The sequence below is a fragment of the Pagrus pagrus genome, assembly GCF_965226575.1.
Source record: "Pagrus pagrus genome assembly, chromosome: 7".
NCBI classification, from domain to species: domain Eukaryota; kingdom Metazoa; phylum Chordata; class Actinopteri; order Spariformes; family Sparidae; genus Pagrus; species Pagrus pagrus.
In genome coordinates this window covers 17,873,598-17,900,114 of record NC_140191.1, presented here as the reverse complement: position 1 = coordinate 17,900,114, position 26,517 = coordinate 17,873,598, and the positions used below count along the sequence as shown (strand labels likewise).

General features: G+C 41.0%; 1 protein-coding gene across 2 annotated transcripts; it reads left to right on the top strand.

The window, feature by feature from the left end:
- The first annotated feature begins 323 nt into the window (after positions 1 to 323).
- kcnn4 (potassium intermediate/small conductance calcium-activated channel, subfamily N, member 4) lies at positions 324 to 26,444 on the top strand. Of its 2 annotated transcripts, XM_084356376.1 has the most exons (10): positions 324 to 863; positions 7,728 to 7,823; positions 10,928 to 11,367; positions 14,309 to 14,453; positions 16,715 to 16,732; positions 17,207 to 17,317; positions 22,982 to 23,103; positions 24,138 to 24,207; positions 25,258 to 25,424; positions 25,550 to 26,444. In XM_084356376.1, the coding sequence occupies exons 1-10, from the start codon at positions 462 to 464 to the stop codon at positions 25,551 to 25,553; spliced, it is 1,575 nt and encodes a 524-aa protein (XP_084212502.1). In that variant the 5' UTR covers positions 324 to 461; the 3' UTR covers positions 25,554 to 26,444. The 2 variants fall into 2 exon arrangements, with proteins under 2 accessions (XP_084212502.1, XP_084212503.1); XM_084356377.1 differs by lacking the exon at positions 16,715 to 16,732.
- The last annotated feature ends 73 nt before the right edge of the window (positions 26,445 to 26,517 follow it).

The following is a 26,517-nucleotide window of genomic DNA, read 5'->3' as shown; positions in this document are numbered from 1 at the left end:
ACTCCTGCTCGCCACTGTTGTCAGACTACCAGTAAACAAAAACATGTAACATGAGGTTCCTTATCTTTTGTTTTTATGGTTTTGCTTATTTCTGCTCAGAAAAGAAAAGCAGGTACTCGTGTGGCGTGTTCACTGATAATTAAAATACAAAACAGACACAAGAATCTGGGAAAACAACAAAAAAAAACAAAGAAAACATGCACACACAGCACACAAAGAGTTCATTTGTGGCAGGCTGACACACACACACACACACACACACTTAAAATACTAACTCATGCAAATAGGAGAGCAGAGCTGCTGCCGTGTGCAAATAGCATCAGTGCGCGTAACCACGCCGCGCCGGTTGGTAGGAGTGATAAGGTGAGGGTGTATTTAGAGGCCAAGTGTTTTGGTAAACCCGCTACTTCGATGAGCTGCAAACGAGTGACGGGCTTGGTAGACAGTGCGCCCATCAGACTATGCCTACCCCAGCCCGGGAGGAAAGCAAAGGGGAGAGCGGACAGGCCGAGGACGGAGCAGCGCCAGTGGAGAGCGGCGACGCAGAGAGAGGAACGGGCGGACGCCTCGTGTGCGCTCTGGAGATGGAGATGACCAACTACAGCCTACAAAGCGACTCCAAAGTGGACTGTGTGAACTGCGATGGCGTGATCAATCGAAACGGCGGTGACTCGGCAGAAATATCGGTGCCGCTGTCACAGCGGACAGCTCCCATGGAGGGAGAAAACCTCTACAGACTGCGAGACAGAAAGTTTTTATTGGAGGATAAAAAGCGGCTCTGCGCGTTGGCTTTGGCCACCGCTGTGCTCGGGATACTGCTCATGATAATCCACGCCGAGACGTGTCCCTTCATTTATAAACCGGTAGGTTTAAGAAATTAACTACTGTCTAAGCTTGAGTGCCAAGTGAAATAATTAGGGAATGTCTGAAATGTGACTCTCTGGTTTTAAAGCTGTACCCATCTCTGTTTCCAGTGTAACTCTCGTTATGATGTCTCCTGCTGAGAAATGTCATATTCACAAATCACTTCAAAACTTGCTGACGTAAAATGTGGCGCTTTCGCACCGAATGAAAGGGTTGTAACTTTTAATGCAGAGTTGGAACATGTACACAGCGGTACATGCTCAGTAAAACAGCCACATCCCTTCTAAAGTTTTATATCACTTTTTTGTCAGATGGTACTTGAACTCATCATCGAATTATTAAAGTAATCCACAAAATCATGACAGTCATGCCTTCAGCAGCATGCAGTGTCCTCTTTACCTCTGCAGCAGCTGCAAGAGCTCAACCATAGTTAAACAAAGTAGAAGGGATACAAATAAATTAATACATTTATGATAAAACAGATTATCTTTCATTATTACATATTTCAGTAACATCATAACTGGTGAATGGAAACCACTCTTACACAACTGGCTCTACTTGTTGTCATAACAGCTTCCTTGACAGCCCCGCGCAGCCCAACAGCAGACCCTGCACCTGGGCTTTGAACCTCGCTGACCTCCTGATTAGTTCTTCCATTCCCAGACACACTATTTGGTAGCGCGGCCTCATGACATTAACATGCAGATCTCAGTGGATAACAATGCCAGGCCGCACAATCAACAAATTATTAACTCCCCCTGACTTCCTACAGCACACGCCAGTTCCACATGTGGAAAAAAGTTCTCATGCTGCAAAACATCAGACCACCTCCATGCTGTGAAGCCAGTGATTGATTACAGTGTCAAAGAGCCCCACATTTCTCAGCTCACATCAGCTACAATCTCTTTGAGAGAAACCTATGGAAATATGCCTGATGCGTTCAGAGAGTTGGACCCGGAGAAAAGTGGTCGTGAAATTAACGGCGCTGGCACGAATATTATTTGGCACATTGCTATTCCAGTTTACAAATACGAACCAAGAACAGGTGTTGTCTGTCCATTCCTCACAACAGGCATCAGCTCCGGTACCATGGAAATGCTGATGCAACTGGAAAAGTGTTCCCTGCCGCAGTTAAAGCATATTATTTTGGAGAGGCTGCATTGCTGATTTCACCAGAGCTTACATAACCATCTTCTGCACTCATCTTATAACTTCATGCGATGTCCCAGTCATGAGCATGAGCTGTGACATCGTCCTCCCCTGTGGACTTACATGACTTCTGCTCACATAGCGCATTTATTTTTTTATTGTTTTCTTTAAAAAAGCCATTTTTAAGTGTGCTGCAGGATATTTTGGAGCCGCCTAACTTGCGTGCCTCAGTCTACAAAAGTTATATTTTAAGATTACCTTTTCATGGTTATGCACGAAAAACAGGGCTATTTATGGAACGTTTTTCCACATTTCACCTCTTCCCCTACAGCGAGACTGCCCACAGTACTTCAGGCTATCTTTCCACATCATTTAGTGTATAATTAGAGTGTTTGCATGGCCAGTCTGAGAGTCTCTATGTCTTGACTTGGGCTGTGCAAGAGCCAGGATTGTGCCCTTTGACCTGGATGCAACCTTGTGTCCTCTTCTGCAGCTCTTTGACGACTTTCCGGGACTGACTTCACAATCCAAAACAATATCCACGCCGACAGTGAAAAAATGAGCACGATGTTTAGTATTTGTAAAAGAACAACATCAACAAAAACATACAGGCTGCAATTATTGAAATATACTTCCTAGATATGGTCTCTTTTGCTGGAAAAATCTTAAATGGCATGATATTTGTGTAAAAAACCAAACTTTTAATGGATTCCTCACTGAGCACATAGAGAAATGTTGGGGAGAGCTTAGTGAGATCAAGCTTAGGGGGGGACTTTGTTGTCCACAGTGGGAAAACATCTTTTGGTCTGAAAGAATTTAAAGTTTTGAAACATTGTTCCAAGAAATATACAACACAACTCTTGCCATCCCTTGCACATAATCTTAAAACTTGGAATAGTCCAACTAATCTGACCTGCCGTCACATAATCACTGCATGCTTGTATTGCCTTGTCTGTTGTCTGTATTGTGTCCCTCATCCTTCACTTGTGGCTGTCCTGAAAGTTGTCACTTTTAACCTCATTAGGACATGTTTTAACTGTTGCGATTAACATGCATTTATTTTGTATTAATTGCTTGTGTTGTAGATTTGTGACGCTGCACATCTTTGCTTTTCTCCTTTCAGGTTTTTATCCTCCTTTCAGAGACTTCATGTCTGAATCCTCTTTTACATTTTGTTTGCTTTGCTGTTTGAAAGTACCGTGTGTCGTTGTGTAGCCGATGGCAGTTATGACTCATCAATTTTAATTGCTTGTGCTGAATGCACACCTATGAGTTGTAAATGTGTTATTCCCGGACTTAAAGGAACAGTTCACCCAGAAATGAACATTCAGTCAGTATCTACTCACCCTTCTCATGCTGATGGAAAGTCGGGTGAAGTTGTAGTCTGCAAAACATTTCTGGAGATTCACAGCAAAACAGCGCTGTAGTGTTCTCCTTAAATAAATGAAGGGGATGGGGACTTGTTTTAAAACGTTAAGAAAATAACTGAAAAAAACAGAAAATGGCTCCATCGTGCTCGTCTGGCATAATCAAAGTCTCCAGAAGATCCAAAATTATGACTAAACTGGACAAGCTGTATGAAGCCATTTAAGTCTTTTTCCGTCATTTTCCCCATCTACTTGGGGGGAAGTTTTGCTGTTTCGTGGGCTAATTTTTTTGGTGAACTGTTCCTTTAAGTCTCTGCAAAATGATACAGCGGACCTAATAAGTATATTAAGTTTCATTCATTTTTTAAACTGTTAACATGGAATTTTAACATGTGATCATGATAAAGTAGCAGCTATAACTTCAGAGCATCTACAGGCACACAGCAAAGTAGTCATATTATTAGTGGAACTAAAAAGTGCTGAACATTGATATGAAACTATTTCAAATGTATCGGCCCACATATTTTGTAAAACAAGCCAGGATGCTGCAATGTGGTTGCTACTCACCCACACACTGAAACTTGGCTTTTCATACAGTATATGGCCCACATGTAAACCTACAAAAGTCACCTACAAACTGTGTTCTGTGTCAGCAGAGCCTTCCCACTATGTGACACAACATGTGACACATCTGCTCACCTCCAAACCAACATCCTGTTTATTATATAAGCATAAAGGTGGAACAGATGTACAGATGGGCCAACTGTGGCCAAAAAAAACAAGCCAAAACTCAATGGAACAAAAATGTATATAATATTTCTATATACTATTTAATTACTGTAGGTTAATGATTCTCAACTCCAGTCAGTTATGGGGGGCTGATGAGTCACTGCAAGGTGCACTGAAGTGGTGTGCTCACCTGTGGTAAGCCACACCTGTCCTGTACAGTGTCTGCCTGACATCAGGTGCAGCTCCTTAAACCTCGCTCCCATGATTTCACTCATCAGCACACATTCAACTGAGAAAACAAAAACATTATCTGATGCAGTGTTTAACTGGCTCGATGGGTCAGTCTTACTTACGTACTTGTTTTGCCTTTCCTGTGACCGTCCCAAGCATTTTGTGGCTGACAAATTGCCCCCAGTGATGCCAAGCAGTGGCTAAGTTGCATTGTGGGTAATGTAGACACCAGGAAGATTGAATTTGTGCAATTAAAAAGGTGATATCTCTGGTTCTGCTCAACTTTGGACCTTTTGTTTTTAAACTGCCCATAATGAGTCCAACAGTGTTATAGGAATGCAATTTTAGAACAGTGGACTGCTTTTCAAACAATATGGTGCCTACATTACCCACAATGCAGCCACAAAAGGCTTTATACTAGTTTTTCACATATGCTTTAACAACTGTAAACACACTTAAATGTGTTAAATTGGTGTAGTTACCCTTTAAGTTGACTGTAGCATACCGTTTATTCCATGAAAAACTAATGAAACCACACTGACCGACAAACCAAAGCAGAAAACTAAAGTCAGATGCATGTATTATTTCTTTTCAAGTATTTATGTATTAGAGTACATACAAACCAGACCACCTTCTTTTGCAGCAGGATACGGTGTTTTATTTTTATTTATTTTTTTCTCTGCCCTGGGTGGCCCGTCCTGGTGAAGGTGGCTCTATGTCCTTCCAAGACTATGAGAAACAATCCGTGTTAAGGTTAACCCAAATTAGATTCACCGGGCCTGAAATGACTGTTTCCACCAGGAGAACGTTACAAAAACAATTTTAGAAACTCGGCAAGAAACATGTTGTTGAACTCTCTGTTATGGAGTGTGGTGAAATGTTGAGCTTTTGTGGGGTCTTCTAATTAGCCCTGGACGAAATACAGACATGATGTGGATGCTACAGGAGAAACTGTGGAAAACGGCGTACCTTGCCAACGGACGTCACACCATACCACCTACACGCTCAAGTTTCCTCGAGTTTGAAAGTTTGTAATTATCTTTTTAACTGTAAACCACATTAAACTGCACGTCCCTGTTAAAAACTTCCATTGACGTTGCATCAGTTGTTCTGAGGGTGCACGGATGAAGTTAATAGGTGCTCTTTAACCTGCTGACACCAGAGTTGTATGGCAGAGGCTTGTGGGTAGTTCTTAATTCTACAGTTGAAAACATAGACAGTGAGAGGCAAACCATCAAATGGTGCGTGTGTGTGTCTTTGTCTCCAGCTGTCAGTTCCCTAGAATGGAAAGTATTTAATTACAAGCGCTCTCGTTACAGTAATTGAGTGGCTTTTATGTACTTTATTTGGAGTACATTACAGAATCAGTAATTCCGCTTTCATTAGGGCGTACTGAATACTGTAAAATCCTAATGAAGCTCCTTTTGGAAAGGCTAGAATGACAAAGTAGCCCACAGGTATGCTGTTATACGCACAATCAGCAGGATATTACATTTAAATTAGTTTTTAATAATCTTTTAGGGAAGGCAAATCTCTGATAAAACCTTAATTGGAAAAGAAAAGATGGTTTACACTCTTGTGAGCGGAGAAAGAGCACACAAGTACAGGAGTAGTGATCACTGAAAAGTAAATTTTTCATAGATGTGTAATATAATGTGCATGTAATGAATCCTTGATGAAAACAATTTGATCTTTCATACAGGTATAAGGTAGTACAGGCTGCAAGTAATTTTCATTATTGATTAATCTTTTTCATTTGGCTGACAGCTGTTTGGTCTACAAAATGCATTGTTAAAAATATGACTAGCAGACCAAATCCCAAGAACATTTCATTTACAAAAACTATAACAAGCTGGAGGTCCCTACATTTGGGAAAACAGTGACTGGTGTTTCTTTTTGCTTAAAGGTGCAATATGTAAGAATTGGCCACCTCTCAATTTCATACTCCAAACAAAAAGGGGGCAGCGTATCACCAGAGTAACCACTAACTGCTGCTAACTGTAGCTTCTGTTGGATAGATAGCTCAGTTAGACGTGCAGCTAGCTGTCCGGACTGGGAGCAGGGAGTGGTATTATGAAAAAGGGCCAGAGCTAGCTGGTTAGCATGCTAACTTCAGTAAATATCTCTTTACCTCTTTGATAAAATGTCAAAACTCATATTTCTTCATCCTGTTGATAATTTAAATACATTTTTGAATGTTTTAGACTAAAATTCTTACATATTGCACCTTTAATAACTTCTGAAAATGAATCAAGTATGAACAATGTCAGTTCTGTTGATCGACTAATCATTTTAAACAACTAATTGTCTCAGCACTACAATGTCGTTTTGATATTTTATCGTTCATTCTGAAATAAATGTACATTACTCAAGTCATTTTATGTTGTCCACCACTGAAGGGACCCACGTTTAAGTCTTTGCACAGTTTGCAGCACAGTTGTTCTTGGGTGGGAAGCTGGAGAGGGATCAAGTCCTTCTTGCAGTCTGACTATTGTTCGTCTGTCTGCACGGTATTGGGTAAAATTCCCATTCTGAATTGTGAGAAAAAAGAACAATAATGTTTTTTTCATTGTTTATAGGAGAATTTGGACACTTGGCGTACAAAGCTTTAGGGGACATATTGAAATGATAATAATCTCTTGTTTTTCTACGCATGGTTTCCAGTAGTTTTTACTGGAAACCACGCATAAAAACAGAAATTGATTTTAAACATTGACAATGTGCAAAGCCTCAGCTGATTATGCATGAGTTAGCTAGTTTCTTGAAGAGAGGCTGGAAGAGGAGGACAGAGCCCTTTAGACCTATTTATTTCTTCTTCTTCTCTCTTCTTCCTTTTGATATTCAGAGCATATTGTATTTGAAATTTCACACATAAAGACATGAAATGCCTGAAATGATGTAAGTATATGTATATATATAATGCTATGACTGGTATTGTTCTTGTTTTTTTAACTTAATGGATCAAATGTTTGGCATGACACAAAACTAACCAAATAACCAACAAAATAACTAAGAATATAATATGTAAGTACACAATTGACCTAAATAGGAAACTGCAAATGTACAATTCCACCCTGCCTAACAGTCAGGAGGCCACACTGGCCTGCAGGGACAAAATATCACTGTCTGTTTAAAGCTTTTATTTTGGTATCTTTCCTCGAAGGTAATCTTACCTCTCTTATAAACCCTTTTACTTTATCTGGATATCCTGCTACTCTTTCCACTGCTATTACCACTGTAGACATAGCAACCGTCATTTCATGAGCAATTTAAAAAAACAAAAAAACTTGATAATGGAGAAAATTAATGGAAAGAAATCAAATCTCAGCTGTTGCAGAAAAGCCGTCCTTTCATGCCTTATCTCCCTTGTCTCTCTTTCCTTCCCAGGGCTCAAACATTGCCTTAATGCTCAACTGTTCCATCAGCCTGTCCACTGGGTGTCTCCTGGTCCTCATTATAGCTTTCCATTATAAGGACATCAGGGTGAGTTTCCCTTTTCCCCCTTTGTTTCCAACAGTTTGGACGCCCTTATTATGATGTGCCGAGCGAGGGCCTGTGTTTGCATGCATAGGTGCGTTGTTGATCTTCAGAGCTCGACTTGCCATATTTTGTGCATCACTTTTTATACCAGACATGTTTGTTCCAAATTAGCGTGGTCAGAAAGATGCTTTGTTAGAGGTACTTGAGGGCAGTCGTTTTAGAAGGAGCTCTCGGTCCACTGATGGTAGCCTCAACATTGATTATCTGTGTTATATTTGCTGTATGCGTACAAAACCCTGGATGAAAACCTCAGCCCACACAGGCATGCACAGTGCTACAGCTGCCATATTTTTTCTATCCACATGGCCTGCTGCCGTTGTGTGTGAAGTCAATATACATGAAGGGATTTGGTTGAAATTAAACAGAGTAAACATTCTTTCATTTAGCCTTGTACACACTCACAGCATGCGTATTCAATAAAGAGCTGCGCGGACAAGTGCAGAGTGTACTGTGTATGTGCACGAAAGTGATGAATACTGAACTCCTCTTCAGGTTTTAAGTTGTTCTGTTGGGGTTATGTTCTCACCAGCTTGGTTTTCATTTTCGTTGCAAGTCATGTGTGTCTGATACAAGAGGAGTCCGTGCAAGTGTGTATAGGAGATAAGAGACAGGAGGTTTAGGGTGGAGACAATCAATGGAGCAAATAGAACGTTCTGCGGATAATGATCAATTTCACTTATTTTCTCCAACAAACTAAGTCATAATAAAGCCATATATTGAGGGGATGGACATATTCTCGCTTCCTTAAAAGTGAACTTATCATACAAACCAGCCATCACCATCACAGCCCTTTATCAAACACGGTGTACCATAAATAACATGATATGTTTGCATTTTATTTGATCTTTTCTTGATTTTTGCTCAAAACAAACATAGACACCAAATGCATCGGCTAGCATGCCACTTAATAGGGTCTAGTTTTTGCTCAGTTTGATTACATTCTCCTCTGATGTTACATCACAGACAGAATGATTAAATCTGTTTTCTCCGATGTTCAATGAAAACAGTCAAATCATAAAGATAGCACATTGTTAAAATAATTCTGCCTTTATTTAGAACTGGAGGAAGGAGATCGGAGTCAGCTCAAAGTTCAAACAAGGGTTTTAATCTTGTACAAGAGGAGTATTCACAGAGCAACAGGCAGATCAGTTACAAAGTGAAGACTGACTTTCTAAGGAGGGAATCGGGGTATTTATCTCTCTCTCTCTGGGTGTGTTATTACTGTAACAAATGCTGATTCAAACCTTCCTACAGAGAGGAGGATGTTTACCATTAGTGTCAGTACCTTACTTAGGTCATAAGACAAGTCACAAAACAAGGCCATATCAAAAGGTCACAAGTCACAGGACACAGTTCACATTTAACAGTCCCTCACAAGGGGGCTGTGTAACATCAATTCACCTTCCTCTACATGTAATACAAAATTCTCATCACACACATCAACAGGTGCAACAGACATTAATTGATATCTTTGAAAAAATAAAAAGTCAAATTGGAACCAGTAAGAGAATATCAAGTGTTTTTTGTATGCAAGTTTAAAAGATGACCAAATCAAAGAGGATTTATCCCTTAATCCTCAGAACAGGGCTGCCCCACGTGGGGCAATACTTGTGAATTGGTATCCTGTTGAGTTTATACTCAGGGGGCAGTACATTACCAGAATAACCAACTGCTGCTAATTGTAGCTACCGTTTGCTAGTTAGCACAGTTAGCTGTGCAGCTAGCAGTCCGGACAGGGAGCTTGGAGCACTGGGAGAGGTTTCCACTTCTACCACAGGAGCTTTGGACCAGGACTAGCTGGTTAGCATGCTAACTTTAGTATAAATCTTTTCAACATATTACAAGGACATCAGAACTGTTATTTAATCACTTTCTATTGCTAAGTTTAGTATTTTTTTAAAGGATAACTTCCGTTTTTAACAACCTGGACCTTATTTCTAGCATAAAATACGATCATTTACTCACCCAGATAACTTTGGTGTCATTTGGAGTAGTTCGGACGAAATTAGGTCCAGTGTAGCGCAGCGTATATCCATATAATGCGAGTGATCCGGGCACCGAAGCGCAGCCTCTATGAGCATTATCTGCCACGAAACTAGTTCATTTCACCAATATTTTGTCACGATATGCTAGTGTTATTCCTCTCTGAGTCCGGGCTCGTCTATTGTCAACATCCGGGGTCTGTAGGTTGACCTACTACCTCTGACCTGGAAGATGTCATCTCCTAGCTGCGCGCGCACCCGCGACAGCCCGGCTTGTTTACCTGTAGCTGCTACTGCTAGTTTGACCCTGGATGTTGATAACGGACAAGCCCGGACTCAGAGGGGAATAGCACTAGCGTATCATGACAAAATATTGGTGAAATAAACTAGTTTCGTGGCAGATAATGTGTTATATAGAGGCTGTGTTTCAGTGCCCCGTCACTCGCACTATATGGATATATCGGCGCTACACTGGATCTAATTTCGTCCGAACGACTTCAAATGACACCAAAGTTATCTGGGTGAGTAAATGATAATATTTTAAGCTAGAAATAAGGTCCAGGTTGTAAAAAACGGTAGTTATCCTTTAATGTTTTTAAACTAAAATTCTTATGTATGGCACCTTTAAGTATAAATCATTTTTTCATAATCTGAGCGCATCAGGCGGAATGACACTTTTCACAAAAGTTAGTCAATCCTAGTACCATTTTGCACCTTAACCTTATAACACAATAGGTGTTTGCGTTTGTCCCGTGGCTCACCGAGCAGACTGTGTATTCAGGAGGGGGGCCTTAAAAAGATAGGAGCTAAAACAGAGCGTTTCAGGGGAATAAAGTGCTGCAGCATTGGACATTATGAGAAAACTGATGTGTTTGTTGAGCATTAAAGCATGTAAACCTATTCTAGTAGTGACCCAAATTAAAATTATGAACCTAAAAATGAGCATCATTTGTCTCCTTTAACATATTAACATTAAGATGTGACTGTATTTTCACATGTTTCCATCAGACATTTTAACATGGTTCCTCCTCTGACTCTCTGATTTTACTGTCCTCCATCTTTCAGCTCTTCATCATTGACCACAACCAGGTGGACTGGCGTATAGCCATGACCAGCCACAGGGTTCTTGTGATTACCTTGGAGTTGTTAGTCTGTGTCATCCATCCTGTTGGCGCATACTGGGAGGTGGGCCTCCATGTCAACTCCTCCTCATCAGTGCAACCCTGTGTTTCCTACCACCACGGCGAGGCCCTGATGGTGGACATAGAGCTGCTGTTATCGATGCTGATGTTCCTCCGCTTGTACTTGGTGCACAGAACCATCCTGCTGCACAGCAAAGTGCTGCTGAGCGCCTCCTACAGGAGCATCGGCTCGCTCAACAACATCAACTTCACCTTCCGCTTTGTTCTCAAGGTACTGATGAACAAATACCCAGGGCGCACGCTGCTGGTCTTCATCCTCTGCTTCTGGCTCACAGCGTCTTGGATGCTTACTCTGTGTGAGAGGTAGGGAAGTGTGTGCATGTGTGTAATCAATGATGTATATTCTATGTGCATAAACATTTTAGTTAGTATTTTAAGAGACACCCTTCAACAACAGGAATGCAAAAGCCAACAGTGAACAATCTACTCTGAAATATACTTTAAATAACTACTTATAACTTGCAGCCATTTGATTAGAATAAAACAAAGAATAAAACAGAGAGAGTTGGATGACAGGATTCACTCGCTCTTATTTTTGTATGCTAAAAGCTACTCCAGCAAATGATTAGCTTAGCTTAGCATAAGGACTGGATGCAGGCACAAACAGCCATCGTGACACTGTCCAAGACTATATTCAGAGTATATTTTCTCAACTTTCTAGTTTTATGAGCGAGCTGTTCCTGCTCAGTGAATATTGACTGGACTCAACACATAGAAAAGTAGCAGCAGAAGAATGCCAGATGTTTGCTTTTCTCGCTAATCATTATGGTTATATAACTTTTAAAGATAATATTCTCTGTATTCTTTATGAAAGTGAAGATTAACTAAACTCAGGTCATCGATCATGGATTGCGCAAATAAGTGACTGCCGAAAGCAGTGGTGGACTCAGGATGTTTGAGAGGCAGGGGCGAAAAAGATTACAAGGGCACCAGCTGTATGTGGTGGGGCACCAGCACACAGAAAGGGATCTGGAAGGGCACCCGAGAGGGCACTTTACCATGTGCACTTTTGCTGCGTTATTTCAAATATGAGGGCTTTGGGCCACTGATGGACTCCCTCAGCCCAAGTCCACCTGTGGCCCAAAGCACATTTTTCCAATGAATAAAATTAGAATTAAGTAAATGAGGTGAGCACACTCAGTTTTCACTTTCTTCAATGGAAGACTTTGTCAGGAATTCAGTGACTGCTGTCAAAATAGTCAATAGAGCTTTTAAAATCTTAACATCTGAAAAAATAAACATAAAAAAAAAAAAAAAAAATAAAAAAAATAAACAAAACAGTTTCTCGTATTCTGTAATACTGATGCAATAAACAATTATTTAATACACTCTAAAACTCAATATTTTATCTTCATAGACGCCTACACACACACACACACACACACATTGCAGATCTGTCTGCTACTATCTTCCCCCACTCCTCGTCACACACAGTAAAAAAACATAATGCTCGGTTGTTTCACTTTCCTCCTCAAACCTTGATGGTCAATTTGACTTTGCTGCTCGGAGTGGATTTCTAGTAACTGATTTGATAATCGTGATATTCTGTTTTGTTAATCTAACAAATTGCTCTTTCACGTGAGCCAACTAAATGTCAGCCTTATCCTCCGCAGTCTGTTTGAACAGCGTGAGGTCATTTGTACATTTGAACCCCGATGGGAGGTTTTGCCTTCAGTTCCACATGCGTCTGTCTTGTATGTTTTGATTTGTCAAAGATAATAAAAAGAGCTCATGATTGATGGCTGATAAGCCTACCAAACCTTTTAACACTGAACTGTTACCCCAGCCTTTTTCTATATCGGTTACCACATCCAGGAAACAAACACTCACAGACTGTATGACCTCTTTGTGTGGTTTCTGCCATGTGTACACAGACTCCTGCTATATAATGTTTTACAAGTGTACACCCATACTCGCTTCCTTTCTTTCTCTCTACTGTAAGCATCAGCTGAGTAACAGACAACACCTTTGTCAAACTCAGACTGCAGATCAATGGGTTGGGTTTAGGCATCAGGTAAACGCTTTACTGTATGTTGCAGGTCCCAAAGGAACTGATATATAACTGGAATCATATGAAGGTTCCTGGAAAGGACCGTGCAATTTAGTACTAATTATAGTGAAACGGATTGTCGGGAGCAAGAATGAATCAATACGCTTCCAATTACTTCATTCCAATTAATGGCCAGTGTTATCTAAGGAGTCTTTAAGCAAGTGCACAGTGGGTCAGCTGAACATCTGAAAATTTGAAATGTGAAGGGTATGATGATGGCATGGTATCAACAAGGAAATTATTTAAATTTGCCATCCATTAAATAATAGATAGATATTATTGTATCTAAAGGTACTGGCATCTAGAGGTGAGGTTGCAGATTGCCACCAACTGAATACCCCTCACCTTACCCTCCCCTTCCAAGCATGTTAGAGAAGTTATGGTGGCCGACAAAAACCCTTTAATTTATCAGCAGCTGAGAAGATGACAGTGAATATCTGGAGGGGCATTGGACAATATTTCAAGGTATAACAACATATTTGATCACCCATTAGGTGAGCATTACATTAGCATTCAACCGCTTCCTAGCTAACATTACTGCTTGATTACCTCCAGTTTGTTTCACTCCCAAATATGTTGTTTGACCTTGAAATACGGCTCGATGTCCATCTGGATTTTTTATTTATCATCTTTTCAGTTGCTGATCAGTCAGGAAGCAGGTGAAATTATAATAGTTTGTCAGATTTCCAAATTTTTTATACAACTTGCAACCTGGAACACAGCAGTACCACTTTTGAGCTTCCTATTCTGAGGAAAATGACCGCCATGTGAATATGGTCTGTTGGTCCTCCTGAATCATGTTTGGGCCTTTAATGTGGCTTAAATATAGCAGTTTTTTCACAGTGATGCCTCTGGAAATTCTCCTTATAAACTTTACACAACAAACTTAACTTAAATAGCTGTCACAGAGCATTGACTCTGTTTAACTCTGTAATAAATACTGAATTATATAGTTATTTCTAGGAAATGTCTCAGGACATTACAAGGAAATTCCAGACCCCTAAAATAAAATGTTACAGGCATCTGATTATTAAGTTGATCATGACCATGTATAGATCTAAGATGGTTAAGGTTATTTAAAATTTGGTTGGTTTTGTTTATAGACTCTTGGCTTTGCTCATAACTACAGTGGGATCCAAACGCATTTAACATTTTATGTTGCAACAGTCTCAGTCCTGCTCTCCCTCCCTGCAGGAAGGTCCAGGTGACCCCGGAAAGGACCGACCAAATGGGCACAGCCCTCTGGCTCATAGCCATCACCTTCCTCACAGTGGGCTATGGAGACGTGTCGCCTAAATCCACCTGTGGCAAGGCTGTGTGTCTCTTCACTGGAGTCATGGTAACTAGATGTGGTTGCTTGTTGAGAAAATGTAATTCTAAAGAAGCTGAAGATCGCATGCTCTTTTGAAATTCATAGGTTTCAAAACAATTTTGTGCAGCCACTGAAGAACTTGCATGCAACTGGTTACATAATGAAGAATATAAAACACACAATACTTGTTGAGGCATTCATGTTATTTCATTTCAAGTGTTTGTTTTGGCGACTTTGGCAACAGAAAAATACTTTGGTTGTGGTTGGAACACAAAGACATTTAATGCTCAGTTTGATAAACACAAAGAAAGGACACGTCTTATCTTTGTTTCACTTCTGTATTTGTTCTTAACCAAACCACCTGACAGTCCTCTGCAGGCTTGATAAGGCACCAAAACAAAATGTTCTGTTGCTTTTTTTCATTTTCATTTAATTTTGTTTTGCTGTGTTGTTCCTGTACTGGTCAGTCTTTCCAATATCTATACTTTTATTAAATTTCTGCTCTGTTCCTTTCTGCTCCTTTCCTCCTCTGTCTTCTGTTCTTTTCCACTCTCATTTTAGTCTCCATATTAATTTCTATGCTGTTCTGCTTTGTTCCATTTTATTGCCTTCTGCTCTGCTTCATATTGTTCTGCTCTGTATTGTTCCACATCATCCTCTCTGGTTTGTTTCATTCCCTTTCCTTTCTGTTCTGTTCCATTGCAGCAACTCTTTCCCCCATTTTTCCTATTTAGTTTTTCCCATTTCATACCGGGTCAGTTCAGTTTGGTTCACTTGTCTCCTGTTTGCTTTCTATTGAAGCTTATTCGGCACTATTCTGACACATTAGACTCCTTTTGCCTGTCGGCACACCCTAGCGGCGCTGACGGACATGAGGGCCTTCATTCCCTCGTGTGTGTGATTTAGATCACAGCTGTAAATTAAGGACCTTGGCAGTACCAGGCACTCACATGAAAAGATTGAGGGAGGGAACTGTCAGCATCCACACGAAACATCTGTATGGAGCGTGATGTCTCTGCTGAGTGACGACATTGTTTTTCTCCTAGTCACACCTTGTGGAGATGATGTAAAATATCTCACACTAGATGTTCAATTTGACTTATTTGTTTATTTCATCATAGAATGAAAGAAAGAAATTAAAGAAAGAAAAGAAAAAGTAAAGAATTGTCAGATTTTTCACCCCTATTATAGTCAGACATTATTGCAGTTTTTGAAGTATTGCAAAGAAGTGACAAGGTTTAGACCTGGCTAGAGGGCAACATGGTGCCCACGGGCCAATGGCCGCTTTCAGCGAGCATATGAGTTGCCTTAAACCTTAGCCTGTCTCCTTATAGGCCTACATGTAGCCTGTTGAATACAGTGTTTCCCACACATATACTTTACTTGTGCAAGCTCATTTTAATGTTTTATACTTTTTTTTTTCTTTCGTCGATTAACTTGTGACAATCTGCCCACGCTCTTCCCCTCCTGTCCACTGTCAGTCACACATGCTCTGCAGAGAAAGAGACGCGTTCTGGTATTGCATCCTTTCTGTAAACACACTGATTGTGATTGTAGGCCTGCTTATGCTGCTGTTTCGAGTGTGTTTCGAGATAAGAGATGGAGCGTTAAAGGGACAGGGAAGTGAAATTTGAGATAAAACACAAAAAGTCACAGTAAAATAAGATCAATAATAATTCACTGAGAGCGAGGAGTGGCAGTGTGTTTGAACTGGTTGACTGTCTCACCTCTGCTGCGTTAAATTCTGGTACGAGTAGATAAGAGTTCCCGCAGTGTTTCTGGATGTGGGCACGAGTCCGGTTCAGACACCTCTGTGACAGAGTGGAAAACAATCTTTTCCCCTCTCTCTTTCTCCATCTGCCTTGTTTTTATAAGCTTCCCCCCCTTATAAGGGAAAACTTTCCACCATATCCATTTTTAGGTGGTTTATTGCCTTTGGCACCACTACAACAGGAGGGTGTGCCAACCTGTGCCAGTGATTTGGAAAAAAATAAATTTCCTTCTCCCATCAGGGCAGCTCTGGGAGCCAGTCACTGGGTCTCTCTCACACCTGTAATATGGCTGAAAGCACTTCTGCTTCACTCCAGCCGTAACTCAATTTGCAGCTGTGTTCAGGGGTTGACAACACTGTTTTCATGCCATCACTGAGTGTGGATGGATCCAAGGAAAGAGTACCTCCCAGGTTTCTCAGACGGTGTAATGATAGATATTTTGTGGCTGTTGAAGTGAAACGTAAATTCAAATCTCTGGTTTCATCTCCTCTTATTTCTCTGTGTTTCTAATGCAAGCTGAAGAGAGGAAAACAGGTAAATACTGGTCATCTTATATCATTATCCGTGGTGAATGTGAAATCAGTGCAGTGTTTTGTTTGTGTTTCGTCCCTTTCTGCGGATGTGATTCGCTCTGCGGGCCCTCTGAATCTTCACCATCCTTCTGCATTTCAGTGTCCAGCAATAGCAAAAAGCTATTCTCAGAGGAAACCAGCACTATAGCAGTGCCACAGAGGCCTGTGTTTAACCATTGAACCCTCTGTGTAAATATAACTTTGATTTATTGGACGAGACCATATGAGGTATGAAGATCAACATTCAGTTTTCTGAATAAGTGCCTTCCCTTGAGGGGAATGGTGGAGCAAAACACTTAAGACAAATTCAGGCTGTAAAGGTTAACATCAGTTCTGCTTTGATTTCAGGATCACTCTCCAGCGTTTATAGGATTATTGAGAAAATGGTAAATATTTTCGTAACCATGCCAACTTCTGTGTGTGTGTTTGGTTCAAGGGTGTAGCCTGCACTGCCATGCTGGTGGCAGTCGTTACCAAGACACTGGCGTTGAACAAGGGAGAGAAACATGTGCACTTCTTCATGCTCGACATCCAGATCTCTAAGAGGGTAAGAGCAAAACTTGTTATTCAGCAAAAGTACATTATAATTGTATAGTTTGACTTATGAAAACAATGTTCTATGTGTGTAGGGAAAACATAGAAAATTACTGATTTGTGAATTATTCTTTGCAACAATTTCCATCACCAGAAACATTACTTTTGGGTGTGCGTGCATGGACATTTCCGCTTGTGATTTTGCTGTTTCTTATCCTTTGCATCACTCTGACAGGCTTCATCTGATAAGTGTCACACCAAAGGGGATATATTTTTTGCATGTTTTGGCCCATTTACGATAACCCACTGTTTACTTTGCAAGACTTAATGAAAAAAATGAACTTCAAGAAAGCACACTAACATTGCAAGTATTTGCAGTTTAGTACAATTTACAATATACTTACAACAAATTACACTTTTTAGAAGTACACTGAAATACCTGTAGTATTGTTGAATTAGTATATTTATTTTTAGTACACTGAAGTTGAACTTAAGGACATTAAAAGTACATTTTAAATATACTTTAAATTAAGCACAATAACTAAAAGTATACTAGTTATAAGGCTTCTATACCTAAATTATATTTTTAATACAGTATAGTTCACTATTTTTAGCTAACTCTTGTTTAAATATGTGCTGTAATGTTGTAGATTTCTTAAATGTACCTTCCCTCTCATTTCTGTATGAAACTTGAGGCTTGTTTAAGTTAGGTAATCCATCACAATGAACAGCATGTCTGTGTTTATTGTTGTCACAGTCGCTGGAACATTGCGTGGTAGTGCAGCCGTAAGTGCAGAAGGATTTGAAAAGCCTGCACTGCATTGGCAGACGATAATAACATAACTCAATAAAAGATCTAAAGCACTTTGGTCTGCTTTGGAAAATGCTTTGGAAAAGGCAGTTATTTAAAATATGTTTGTATTGAAAAGGCCAAAAGATGTAAAATTCTGGTTGTTTAAAAGAAAACCTCCATAAAGCAGAATTTAGCAATTTTCAGTGGAGGGTTTAAAGGGTAACTCCAACAACTTTACACATAAAAGTGTGTCTACAAGCCTTGGGGAGTACTACTGCATATGTGGAAAAAGAAGTATAAAGCCAGGAAGCTGTTTGTAATCTGATAAATTGCCTCCAGTGATGTCACTCAGCATCTTAGTTGCATTGTGGGTAATGTAGGCACCAGGTTTGAAACATTTGCAACATAGCCACTGAATGATATCACTGGAGGCAGGTTAGAAAGAAAATAGTTCCTACATGAAACTGCTCACAACAATGTCTGTGGATTATCGTGAGGTACTGTTTCATAATTTCTGGAAAGAGACATTGCTGTTAAGCTTTTTAAATCTAGTTTTTTGGCTTTGAGCACCACAAGCCAAGTGCCATCTAGTTCCATTATATATATATACAGTACAGACCAAAAGTTTGGACACACCTTCTCATTCAAAGAGTTTTCTTTATTTTCATGACTATGAAAATTGTAGATTCACACTGAAGGCATCAAAACTATGAATTACCACATGTGGAATTACAGTATATACTTAACAAAAAAGTGTGAAACAACTGAAAATATGTCTTATATTCTAGGTTCTTCAAAGTAGCCACCTTTTGCTTTGATTACTGCTCTCTTGGCATTCTCTTGATGAGCTTCAAGAGGTAGTCACCTGAAATGGTCTTCCAACAGTCTTGAAGGAGTTCCCAGAGATGCTTAGCACTTGTTGGCCCTTTTGCCTTCACTCTGCGGTCCAGCTCACCCCAAACCATCTCGATTGGGTTCAGGTCCGGTGACTGTGGAGGCCAGGTCATCTGGCGCAGCAGCCCATCACTCTCCTTCTTGGTCAAATAGCCCTTACACAGCCTGGAGGTGTGTTTGGGGTCATTGTCCTGTTGAAAAATAAATGATGGTCCAACTAAACGCAAACCGGATGGAATAGCATGCTGCTGCAAGATGCTGTGGTAGCCATGCTGGTTCAGTATGCCTTCAATTTTGAATAAATCCCCAACAGTGTCACCAGCAAAGCACCCCCACACCATCACACCTCCTCCTCCATGCTTCACGGTGGGAACCAGGCATGTAGAGTCCATCCGTTCACCTTTTCTGCGTCGCACAAAGACACGGTGGTTGGAACCAAAGATCTCAAATTTGGACTCATCAGACCAAAGCACAGATTTCCACTGGTCTAATGTCCATTCCTTGTGTTCTTTAGCCCAAACAAGTCTCTTCTGCTTGTTGCCTGTCCTTAGCAGTGGTTTCCTAGCAGCTATTCTACCATGAAGGCCTGATTCACACAGTCTCCTCTTAACAGTTGTTCTAGAGATGTGTCTGCTGCTAGAACTCTGTGTGGCATTGACCTGGTCTCTAATCTGAGCTGCTGTTAACCTGCGATTTCTGAGGCTGGTGACTCGGATTAACTTATCCTCCGCAGCAGAGGTGACTCTTGGTCTTCCTTTCCTGGGGCGGTCCTCATGTGAGCCATTTTTTTTGTTGCGCTTGATGGTTTTTGCGACTGCACTTGGGGACACTTTCAAAGTTTTCCCAATTTTTCGGACTGACTGACCTTCATTTCTTAAAGTAATGATGGCCACTCGTTTTTCTTTACTTAGCTGCTTTTTTCTTGCCATAATACAAATTCTAACAGTCTATTCAGTAGGACTATCAGCTGTGTATCCACCTGACTTCTGCACAACACAACTGATGGTCCCAACCCCATTTATAAGGCAAGAAATCCCACTTATTAAACCTGACAGGGCACACCTGTGAAGTGAAAACCATTTCAGGTGACTACCTCTCTAAGCTCATCAAGAGAATGCAGAGTGTGTGCAAAGCAGTAATCAGAGCAAAAGGTGGCTACTTTGAAGAAACTAGAATATAAGGCGTATTTTCAGTTGTTTTACACTTTTTTGTTAATTTCATATTTCCACATGTGTTAATTCATAGTTTTGATGCCTTCAGTGTGAATCTACAATGTCAATAGTCATGAAAAGAAAGGAAACTCATTGAATGAGAAGGTGTGTCCAAACTTTTGGTCTGTACTGTATACATATATATATTGTCCCTTTAACACATTAACAGCTCAATATAGGTCAGATCAGAAATCATCCAAAGGTAGATCAGCAAAGCTTATCTTTAAACCACGGTCTTGTCTCAATTCGGTTAACTCTTCCTGCTCGTACAAAGTCACATCCTTTCCAAAAACTTCTCCTCAAGAAATCTTCAAATGTTTACCTATTATCTCACACAGTGCAGCAGTGTTGACATCTCCTTGCCATTTCTGAGTGAGGGGGAACATGTCAAGGTTGGCACTTTCCAGATGTTATTGCCAGAGGTGCACCTTTGACTGGAATCCATTTATTTTGTCTGTGCACGTGAGCAGGTTTTCATTTCGGCCTTGCATTCGTGTGTTCGGTTCATTCAGATGCTGAAATATATCTGTCAAGTATGCCAGCCTTGCACATCTCTCATCACTTGAAAGCAGCTCTGCGTTATCGCACCTCTAACTAAAGTTAACAGAAAAAAATGAATTTTAGATTTTTTGTTTGTTGTTTTCGGTCCTTTTAACACATTAAACACCTTTTTTGAGCCATGGCACACTTTTTACATAAAAAAAAATCCTGTGGCAAACCACCAACCAAAAATGTTACAAAATGATACACTGTAGCCTAAAAGGTCAGGAACTGGACCATGCCACTCCACCTCGCTGATCTGCCACCCAGGCCCATCCAATTACACCACCTGTGTCTCATCAACCTAACCACCTCGACCTCATTAACTCAACCACCCATGTCGCCCTGATTCACCTGACCACCTGTGAAACCTATATAGGCAAGCCTAACCATTTCTCTCCCGTTCGTCTCAAGTTCTGACATCCGTCAATTTGAAAACCTTACCACCTTTCCAATGGATCAAGAGCTGTTCCTCAATCCAACGACGATCTCTTCGACAGTCATTCTGTCAAGTTTTCTCTGATGGCGTCTCCATCCACAAAACGCACATTGGCCGGGAGTTAAACATGTCCACTAATGTCCGTAGAGTCATCAAGTTGCAATGCAAATTTCCCACTGATGCGTATCTTTTCCAAAACAACGCTTTCGTTGTCTGCAGACATGTCATCAATACGTCTGGCAATTGTGTTATCTGAGAGATAATTGGACAATTTCCCACGGCACACCAGATGATCTCTGGAACAGTGGTTGAAAATCACGCGGTCAGATCATTCACTCTTAACTGCATGTTAGGTGTCATGCGACAAAATGATCATCATCACAGGCTTACTTGTGTCAACCCTGAGATCTACTTTAAAAATATTCAATATATTACGTGTAATAAGTGTGTGTTCTAGGTGTGATTTTTACTCTCTTGAAGTCTAATGGGCTCTCATTTTTGTGACAGTATTTATCAAACAATCGAATAAAATTCCCTCTATGAACATTTAGTAAACAGTCATCTGCCCCCCTTCCTCCCGAGGTTACTGCCGTGTAGCAGGACAAATAAGAGAGATGACAAAGCGGATGGAGCTGTCAGGATGGAAGCGTCACTACTTTCCATGTCGCATGCATGTTTTGGTTTTTGGAGTCTTATTATAATTATTTTTTTCCTTAAATAAGAGACACCAGAGGGACGGGATAGTGTGGGAAAAGAGGAGGGAGATGAGGCCTTGCCAACCTCTTTATAGCATTTTCAAGGCGTCAAACAGAGGAAATCATCTGACCTCTGTCAGGAAAGAAACTTGTGTCAGTTCAGGACGGTGCAGCGACGGGCAGGAAACTGGTTGAGCTTATGCGCGTGTGTGTTTGTGTGTTTGTGAGTGTGTGTGTGGAAGTGACTTGCAGGGGACTTGCTCTGTTTGTAGAGTTGGCCAGGATTCAGGTGTTTGTTTATTGATGGGAAGAAGAAGGTGTCGGATAAATAAAAGCTGACACGGAGAGGTTGTCGTAAAGCCAGAGAAGTGTCTCAGTAATATAGCCTGCATTAAGTGGAATGATTGATGGAGCTCAGTTTGTACCCGCATGCAGTGCGAAAGCTGCTCACCAAACTGTAAAGTGAAGTCTGACTGCGGTAGGTGCACCGCTTTGGAGGATACAACCATTTCCTTTCTCCCGGTGGCTGCATCCTGTCGCTAGGTGAATCTTTGTGCCTCACTCATGCTTGGTGTGTGTGCCCGTGTGTGTGTGTTTCTGTGCGTGCAATCTTCTGAGCAAATTTACACTGATGGGAACAGGGGAAGACATCTGGATGCGGACACTGACAGCCTCTATTAATAACCCTCACAACAGGGCCAGAGTGACATCATCACGGGGCACTTACAGTGATTTGTGCAGGAAGACAAACAGACACGAATAGAATCAAAGAGAAAAGTGCAAAAAGGTGATACTGGAGAAATCCTGCAGTGTGTAAACATCAGGTTCGAGTGTGAACGGCCTGTCCTTCAGCAAAATATGACCTTCAGAGTTCTGTTTTATCTGAAATTAGCATCACAGAGCAAGAGGTTTGAACAGGAAAGACTATCTGGATTTAATCAGCCGGCTTGGAAGGCTCATGCTTTAGTTCCTGTACTAACATGATCAATCACCAGATAAGCGCTGTATGTTTCGCAAGTTTGAGCGACTTTATCCTGACCACATTTCAGCTCCTGGAACCGCCACGTTTGCTCAATCGATTCTGAACTTTCGGTCTCTTCACCAGATCCGCCACGCTGCTGCTAACGTGCTAAGGGAATGCTGGCTCCTGCACCGCGCAAACCTGACGAAGAGCAACGGCGGTGAGCACCGAAGACACCAGAGGTGCCTTCTGGAAGCCATCAGAGTGTGAGTTAGCCTATCGCAACAAATGATACCTTCAGGCAGGACGTCTGTGTGTGTTGGGTCTGGGCGAGGGATGTTGAGTGGGTGTTGGTTTGCTTGCCTTACATGTGTATTTTACAGGTTGTTAACTTAGTGTCAACATGCTTAACCACAGAGTCACAGTTTTTAATGGGCAATTTAGATTACTAATTAGACTGTGGCCTGTTTTATGTGGGCAGGGCATGTGTGAGCAAGGGTCCACCCTTTTATTATACAGAATTCAAGGCGAAGTTCTGAGACAGGGTGGCAAATAACTTTACACAAACTGTCTTATCTTTTTCTGAGACGTTCATGAAGAAAAAGAACATGGAAACCCTGACTTTTTCCATTTGAGTTGAGTCATATTATCGAGTCCTAGCTTCTCTTATAAGAACGACCAGATTGCACAAGACAGGAAGTCCAGAAGTGTGATTGTACGCTTCATTATCCTGACAACAGGATTATGTGTGTGAGTGTGTGTTAGCCTGGGTGGAAGGGTTGTACTTCCTGCTCTACGCCGACCACAGCCACTATAAATAAATACAGTGTGGAAAGTCCGAGCGGGAGGGTCCTCCACACCTTGGGATTAAGAACAGCACGCTGTAATGAGACCATCACTCCATCACTGCTGGCTGCTTGATTGAGATATTGGTTTCCAGATGTCTCTTTTGGTGCTTTCAAGATACTAAATTTAGAGCCTTTTCCACCTTTATACGTCAAAGACCTTCAAGCAATGTTTTATAGCTATTTAACAAACACAGCATGGCTCCTGCATGTTGAGTAGTGGAATACTCAGTTAACTTGTCAGCATATTCCTCCACAGATCAGGGTTATGTATTGTGCCAGGACTGTTCCATGTGTCCAAAAATAGGATGCTTCGTTTGTAGATAGCCGATTTAAAACTCTTGAATTTTACACATCATGTTACCTTATTTAAATAAATGGTCTGAACCTTCCCTCTCCATGTCTCAGTGCAACATTTGCTGTAATGTAATTAAAATACAGTTTTCTTCCTGCAGATTTCGGCATTTACGTCTCAAACAAAGGAAGCTGAGAGATTACGTCAGTGAGATGGTGGACCTCCCCAAGGTAAAAAGACAGCTGTTGCTAGAAGGTTTTGTATATATTCCATTGGAAAGATTACAAAGATCTCCTTAAAAACGCTCACTACTTACATAGACTATTACGCAGTATTTTACAGGCTGCTGTTTATCGCTAGGTGTTCAGACACATTAAATGCTTGTTAAAAAATCTCCATAAAATGTCTGAGGATTCATTTGTGTCAGGAATTCGTAGGCCCAGGTAGGTTTTCCATGTGGAATAAACCCAAGATATAAACACATTACCCAGCGACAGGCACGAACGTGTGGTTTGTGCACTTTAGAACGCACTTTCCTGATCAATTTATATGGAAAACAAGCTCCGTTTTTCCAGACTACAAGTGTAGGTGCTTGGTTGGATGAAGAAAGGTAAACCATGTCAGCGTCACTGTGTAGTTAGTTAGTTACAGTCTGCAGACCGAACATGCAGCTCTCTCTTACTGAACCCCAGCCACAGTGAGCACAAAGATTTGTTGCTATTGGCATCTTTTAAAAAGAAATGAAGTTGCTAAAGGGGTTGCAAAATGTATTGGCACAGTTTCTGTGTTGGGAACACTGGGGTGGTTTTGACTCTGCCCCACAAAGTTGACTTAAAACTGTCTAACATGCACAATATATAGTTCTGTCAGTTAGTAAGAGACTGGACTCCACAAAAAAAGCCTCACTTTATATCTGCTGCATTCATTTAAAAAAAACAACTCCAATTATAAACAGAATGTGATGAAATAACAGTTTTTGAAGTCATGTCAAAGACGGCTGTGTATTGTACAGCAGAGACATAGAGTAAGCATGCTAACCAGCTAGCCCCAAGCCTGAAAACCTCCGTCTCCCAGCGGTCCAAAGCTCCTGTGCTAGCGGTGTAAACACCAAAACTCCCCCAGTAGTCTGGCTACCTGCCTGGCTAACTGAGCTAACCGTAGCTGCGTTCATGGACGTATAAACAGAATACAATTGGCAGCAGTTCGCAGTCACTCTGGAGATATGCTGCCCCTATTTGTGTGAATTTGACATGTGGCCAATTCTTACATACATCCAACAGATGCAGATGATCATGTGCGACCTCAGTGCCAATTGGAATAACTCCTATCGCGAGCTGGAGCAGCGCATCTTCTCCATGGAGCAGAAGCTGGACGAGCTGAGTCGCTGCTTCCAACAAACGTCTGAGCTGCTGTCTCATGTCCTGCGTCACCGCAACCCGGAGATCAGGTAAACAACACTTACAGCTCCCAGTGCGCAAAACTGCTGACAGCACAGTGCAGGATGTGGTATGTAAGCCGAGCTGGAGCACGCCTGCTAAGGAGAATAACTCATTTCTTTGTTTATTGTTGCAGGTGACATGGCTACATACACAAATTGTCTTCAGCATTTTCATCTACAGTATCCATGAAAGTGAGACAGCAAATCCTCTCCACCCGGAGCTGCTCCAGACTCTTAACATGCTGAACCACTTGGAGGACTGGCATACCTACTAAAGATCTCATCTTCTGGCCCTGTGATGACTGAGTGCACTGCACAATGACTCATAGCTGTAAAACTATACAGATAAAATGAGACTTCCATTCACTGTGGGGGAATCACAGTGCGTTCTGATGAATCTGTTGTGTTTTCAGCAGCTGTATTTGTGATGATGCACAAAGAACTGAATTAATGTCAAACAGGGAGTGTGGAGAGCCTTGTAATCCACACCGCCAAAAGGCCAGTCCAAGGCTTGCTTTAGTAATTTAACTGCCATTTGTAAGGTTTCATTGATGGACTCCGTCACTGCCTTATTCCTGTGGAATAAGATTATATTTTTACATCTTAACTTTATTTTGAATTCCTTGCAATGTTTCAGTGTAAGCCTAATCAGTTTTGTAAAAAAAAAAAAAAAACTCTCCTTCATCAGCAGACAGTTTAATAGTTACCAAGCTGGTTGTTGTTAGCAAAACTGGCTTGTTATATAGAATTCAATATTTAACAACTCATCATTGTTATGACTTTCTCTAACCCACCAAGTGAACTGTTAAAGCTACTACAAGGAGCTTTCAATTTTTGTTGATTCTGGCAGCCTCTTTGACAAAAGTAAACGTTTTAGTGGCGTACCACCAGAACACAAAGCAGACTTTACTCAAGCTTTGAGATTCTTAAAATTTAATTTAAATTTGATCTATCCAACCTGGATAAGTCAGAGTCCTACCCAGTGCCAGACATTAGGAATAACTTATAATTAATAATTATGTAGAAATTGACAATCTTCTCACTGATGGTCTAGTTTGAAATTGAGTTTCATAACCAGTTAAAAGTTCCTTGTAGTACGTTT